This window comes from Quercus lobata, chromosome 8 (assembly GCF_001633185.2).
Source record: "Quercus lobata isolate SW786 chromosome 8, ValleyOak3.0 Primary Assembly, whole genome shotgun sequence".
Classification (NCBI taxonomy): Eukaryota; Viridiplantae; Streptophyta; class Magnoliopsida; order Fagales; family Fagaceae; genus Quercus; species Quercus lobata.
In genome coordinates, this window is record NC_044911.1 from 63466179 (window position 1) to 63472693 (window position 6515).

At 42.8% G+C, this 6515-nt stretch overlaps 1 protein-coding gene across 1 annotated transcript; it reads left to right on the forward strand.

Moving 5' to 3' along the window:
* The first annotated feature begins 2924 nt into the window (after positions 1-2924).
* LOC115957220 lies at positions 2925-5134 on the forward strand. The gene is made up of 4 exons (XM_031075420.1): positions 2925-3717; positions 3806-3976; positions 4066-4541; positions 4622-5134. Exons 1-4 carry the CDS (start codon positions 2925-2927, stop codon positions 5132-5134), a joined length of 1953 nt encoding a protein of 650 aa, XP_030931280.1.
* Positions 5135-6515: the final 1381 nt, after the last annotated feature.

Below are 6515 nucleotides of genomic sequence, written 5' to 3' on the forward strand. Positions count from 1 at the left end.
AACATTAACTCCAAGACTGTTGTGAAAACACTTCCATAGGAAAAACTAGATTCTCAGATTAATTTTTTCTTTCCATATCCATTGGCCTCTGAAATCTTGGTACTCATCATTCAGGGTGGCTAATTTATACATGCTAGAGAGATCAAATTTACCATGAGAGTTTGTTTTCCAAGCCAACCTATCTTCACTTCTGGCAACAATGGCGTATGGTGTGGCCTGTACCTCTAGTTTGATGCTCAGGGGAAATTAATGGAAATTTTATCCCAATTCCAGCCATTGGTCAAGAGCACTTCTTTCACTTTTAGATTCTTTTCATCTCTGTTCAACGACCCTTGCACTAAATTCCTGAGAGGGCCCTAGGGCACCCAGCTGTCCATCCAAAAATTAACCTCATTGTCCCTCCCAATTATCCATTTAACTCCAGATTTGAATACATCCTCACCTTTCTTCATGCCTTTCCAAATTCTGGAACAAGGGAGTTTATCCCTATTAGAGGAGTTGATTCTTCGTTGAGTGCAATATTTTTTCCTTAATACTTTAGCCAATAAAGCCTCCTTTTCTTCATGGAACCTCTAATTGAGCTTAGCCAATAACAAGGTATTCCTTCCCCTTGCTGATTGGATTCCTAAACCACCCTCCTTTTTTGCCTTGGTTACTTTCTGCCACCCCACCTAATGCATTTTTTTTTTTTAGGTTTCTAATGAGCCCCATAGAAAGTTCCTGCTTACTCTATCAATGTTATCTAGCACTTTACCAGGAAGGTAGGCACACTGTATGGGGTATGCAGGAATAGTAGATAGTGAGGACTGTACAAGAACTGTTCTGCCGGCCAAGGATAATAGGCCTGCCTTCCATCCCGCAAGTTTCTGCTACATTCTGTCCAACACAAAATTAAAATCCTGACTAGATGGCCCAGGGTGCTTAATTGGAATTCCCAAATATTTTCCCAAAGAAGCAGTTGACCTGAATCCTAGCATATTACACATATTCTCCCTGTTGTCCATATCAATGTGTTAGGTTCTAAGTACTTAGGAACTAATGTATTAGAACTCTAATTTGTATTATTGGCAAACCATGATCAAAACAGGTTTTACAGTCTTGTTTAGACTTGCTCAAAGTGTATGCATTTTATGTAAAGTTGGAATCGAGTTGTTGCAGAAGTTATAATATGATTTTGCTTGGCTCGACCGATCGAGAATTAGACTCGACCAATCGAAATTCGGGTAGAACGTTTTTCTGCAGATTTTTCCAACTCAGTCCTAAGCCTATATGACGTGTAGGATTTTATGTTTTGCCCTAAGTATAAAAGGGAAAACCCTAGCCACGTTTTAGGTTGCTCTATTTGCTGTGTGTGTGAATCTCTTGTGAGATTGGAGAGGTGGTTGCCTTCACACATGCTTAGGATTATCAAGAAGGAGATTTCATTAAGAGCTTGATGATCATTTAGTTGTTGCAATAAAAGCTTAAAGATACATAAGTAGGAGTGCTTGTACTTGCTGGAGAATCCAAGAAAGAAGGAGTCCATGGTCTCGGAGCTGTCACGTGGTCGTGTCAGTAAGTTTTCTACTGGTAAGTAGCAATAGGATGTTAGTGGTCTAAGTCGCTATTGTAAAACTTTGATTCTTTCATAGTAGATTCAAATTTACCTTGAGAATAGTTAGGTTAAATCCTTCCCAGGTTTTTACTAGTTTGGTTTCCTAGGTCATCATATCTTTGTGTTCTTTATCACTTTACATTGATATGATTATATGATTGTGTGTTAATCTAGATCTGAAATTTGGACTAAGTAATCACTTGGCTAATTAACTAGATTAATCCTATTGTGTTTTAAGGGGTTTAAAAACAAACAGGTGGTACAGAGCGGGTAGCTCTTTTGTTGTAGATCTTTTGATATCTGAGCTGATCCTTGGCCCCTGTTTTAATGGAACACGGATACTCTCTGATTATTCCTCCTCACTTTGATGGGAATTGATGATTCTCTCTTTATCAGTGGGTTGACAGGACTCGAACGTTGATCTTTGGGCTATTTCCTGTAATACAAAAGACACAGAATCAGAGGGGACCGGTGGGGACCGGCCAAAAATCCTCCGATGATCAAGTTAGTTACTTGGAACTCTCTGTAACGAAGAAAATGTTCTCTCAAAAGTAAAAGTGTCTGAATGACCTTACCTTTCATCGAAGAAGCCTTATATAGTGTGTGTGTGTGGAACGGTTATCTGTTTAGTAACCGTTCCCAATGTCGAGGAGTCCGGAGAATTGGGAGTAACTTCCATAACCCCTGTGGAAGTTACCTAGGTCGGACGGGCCGATGAACTCGTCCATCCATAGTAAGGATGGACGAGACCTCCAGGATGATCTCGTCCATTTTTAGTGGAAGATGGACGAGATCATCTAGGAAGGCTTGACGTTCATAAATGATCAGTAGATCTCACGAGGTATTGCTCGTCCATGTATGGACGAGGTTCGCCAATACGCTTGCAATTTTCACCGCCTGTTGTAGCTTCTTTCGTTGGACGAGATATATGGACGAGTTATGGACTTGGGATTATCTATGACACCATCAGTTGCCCCCTCGTCCATGTGAGTCGTCCAAATGGTTGAACGTCCTTGGACCGGTGTAATTGGTTATTAATTATTTGCACCACGTGTCATTTTTTTATTGGCGACTGATTCCGTCGATTTATATTTCCGAGGTAGATGCCACGTGTCGCTTTCGTATTGGTTGGGTCGTTTCGATTACCCAGGTCAGCATCCTATAAATAGTGGAATGCCTCCCTTAACCCTTTTCATTCCAGAGATTTTCTTCCTTGACATCCGTCGTCTAGAGCCTCGTCTAGGAGTTCCTCTGCGTCTAGAGTCTTCTTCCGTCTAGAGCCAGGTACTCTTCTTCCCCTCGTCTTTAGGCTTTAAGTTTCTTATTAGAGATGTCTGCTGCTTCCTCGTCTACTGATAGCCTTAATAAGGCTATAGACGAGTACTGTGAGGATACTAGTGAGAGGTCTAACTCTAGCAGTGCTAGTGATGAGAGTGGAGGAAGCACGGACGAGAACTACTCTTCTGGGGCCCCTGGGCTCCCTATTGAGGTCGTCCAAGAACAGCTTAGGAGAGCTTCTGGCTCTCAAGCTGGTTCTCCGTCCAATCCTACGGACGAGGTAGAAACCGTCTTCAGTTGCGCTGTAGGCGTCCATTCTAAGACGGACGAACAGAGGTTAAATAGCCTTAAATCCTGGTATCAAATTCCAGACGAGTTTAACCCTAGGCTGCCCGTCCGTGGAGAGTGGTGTTGTGAGCCCCGTTTTGGTATAGGCGTCTATGAATCTTACTTCTTAGGTGGCCTTAGGTTTCCTTTAAATGCCTTCGCTAGAGAGTTATTAGTTAAGTTAGGTTTAGGTGTTTGTCAATTCAATCCTAACGCATGGAGACTAATTATCTCCATGCAAATTTTGTGGAGGGAAGTTTTTAGTGGGGACCGTCCTCTTACAGTGGACGAGTTCCTTTATTGTTATAAACCTTCTGCCATAAGTCAATCTGAAGGTTTTTATCAGTTTACTGCTAGAGGGAATGATTGTAGGTTGATCAAGTCCCTAGCTTCGTCTGATAGGAAATGGAAGACGGAGTTCATTTTCGTTTCAGGCTTCTGGGCAGGGAACCCTGTGGACGTTGGCAGGGATCCCTTTCCCCCTTACACTGGGGACCTAGGGAACCTTCGTCCAGAAGGTATGTCCCTTCCCCTTGTTTATTTTTATTCTCGCTTCTATTTGGTATATTTACAATCTCTAACCTTTGTTTGTTCATTGTGCTGTAGCTGCCAAACGTCCGTCTTTGAGCAAATTTCACCGTGACCGCGTCCACAGGGCTCGTCTACATACAGACAGGAGCTTTCGTTCTCTTGTCACGCTTAGACGTCTAGCCAAGTGGGGTTTAGGTCCTGAGCCTTCAGACGAAGCTATCGCCCACGAAGTTACTGTGCGAAAAAGTAAGTTTTTAGCTAAACCTCCTTTTCTTTTTCCTCCTTTTCTTTTTCTTTTTTACGTATACATTCCTAACTTGTTCATCTCGTCTTAGGAATGTCAACAATGAAAGAGAACAGAGGGAAGGAGATTGCAGGAGAGGGGAAACGTCCTGAGGGTCAGACCCAGGATCGTCCTGAGGGTCAGACACGTCCATTGGCTGGGGACAAAAGGAAGTTCTTGCCAAAGAACATTGACTTGGAAGGGCTCCCCAGTCGTAGAGACAAAAGGGTTAAGTCAGGCTCGTCCAAGGTGGTCAAGTCCAAACCTCCCCAGTCCCAGCCTGCCGTCCAGATAGTTGATGTGGACTCGTCCACTCCAGTGGAGTCCACGCCGTCCAAGACTCCACCCAGAACTCCTTTGGCCAAGTCTACCACGCCTGGCTCGTCCCAGCCTTCTACGAACATTATTGAGAACGAAGACCTGGCTTGGGAACGTTTCCAGATAGCTGTCAAGGACGAGGATATAAACATGTGCTATAACATGGGCTTGAAGGAATTTGAGCATTCAGGCGTCCATGACCTCTTCAAGGTATGTCAGTATCTCTCATCCTTATTTGGGTAGCCACTTTTCCTTATTTAATCACTCTATGTTGCTTTGTCTATTCATAGGCCATGTCAAAGTTTATAGCAGCGTCTAGACAGGCAACAGAGCTGGACAAGACGAGAGTCTTGTTGGAGACGAGGATTCAGCAGGTGAATGCTGAGTGTAAAAAATGGGCTGGGGTTGCTGAAAAAGCTAAGGACGAGGTCAAGGAACGTAACAAGCTGATTGAGGAGCTAAGGACGGATGCAGTGGAGAAGGATACGCGCATTGATCATTTGCAGAAGATGAACGATGAATTGAATGCTCGTCTCTCCAAGGCAAAAGAGGACGCTGTGGCTGAGTTCAAGTCGTCCAAAGAATATACAGACACTTTGGATCGCAATTATGCAGCTGGTTTTGAAGATTTCAGAATGGACGCTATTGAGAACTTCCCTGAAGTTGATTTTAATGCAATCAAGCTTAACCTTGCTGCTGCCACAAGCTCTCTTCTCCAGACTGGCTCTGATGACGTCAACGTGGAAGACGACGCTAGTACCCAGCCTCAAGACGCACCAGTTGTGAATGCTCCCCTTTCTTAGGACGAGACTTTTAACCTTGATGGTTTTCTCTTTTTTTTTTTATTTGGTCCTTTGTTTTTGGACCTTCTTTTATGTAACAAGAATACATTATACTCGTCCATGGTTTTAGGACGGGTTTTTAAGTAGTTTCTGCTTTTCAAACTAATCAAGGGTTTTTTGGACGTAGGAAGTCCACCCTTTGAATGAATTTTTATTATCTTTGCATGGACGAGTGATTTCATTTTCATGGACGAATGTTGCTAAGCTATTTTAACTCCAACTTTAGCTCGTCCATGTCGAGATTACATATTTTTCATGTAGTCTAACTCGTATTAGCAGGTAGTATTTTTAATTAGCTTGATTCGTCTTAGGACTTGCAAACTAATTTTACTTACTATTTTACTTATTTTGCCAACTTTTTCTCTCGTCCAGATTTTGGATTGTTTCAGTTGGCTCCGTCTCGTCTATGAGTTGGACGAGTGTGGATGTGGTCTTTTCCTTAGAAAATTTAGACGTTACATCTCTGCGTCCAGAGATTTTGTTCGTCTTGGATCTTTCAACCCTCTTGAGGATTGACTTGGACGACAATATCATGGAGAAATTTCACACAACATTTAGCACATAACATAAATATTGTTTACAGACAAGGCATATGCACACTGATGCCTTTTTATTTAATAAATACATACTTCATGACTTCGTCCATAACCATAACTCAACTATAATAAGTAATAAGATCATAGTTACAAACTCCACACATAAGCAACACCAAACATAATAGTATCAAACACAAACAACATCATACGTAGTAGTAGGTTAATTAGACAGATAAGACCCAGTCTCGTCCATAGGTTCACTCTTACTGGTAGTACCTCCTCAGGTGCTCCACATTCCAAGGATGTTCCAGCTTTCTCCCGTCCAGGGCCTCCAGGTAATAGGATCCTTACCTTTTACAGTTGAGAACTCTATAGGGTCCTTCCCAGTTTGGGCCCAATTTCCCATGTGCCGGGTTCTTGGTCGACAAAGAGACCTTTCTCAGGACGAGATCTCCAATGTTGAAACGCCTAGGCTTCACCATCGCATCATACTGCTTAGCCATGAGGTTCTTATACTTCGCTGCCCGGTGTTTTGCGTTTGTCCTTACCTCGTCTATTAGATCGAGGTTCAGACGAAACTGATCTTCATTATCCTTGTCTTGATACATCATCACCCTGTGATTAGCCATATGTACTTCTGCAGGTATGACTGCATCACTTCCATAGGCTAGCTTGAAAGGAGTCTCTCCTGTAGGTGTCCTCACTGTGGTCCTGTATGCCCATAAAACTCCTGGTAATTCATCTGGCCACACTCCCTTTGCCCCCTCAAGCCGAGTCTTGATGATTTTCAACAAGGATCGGTTTGC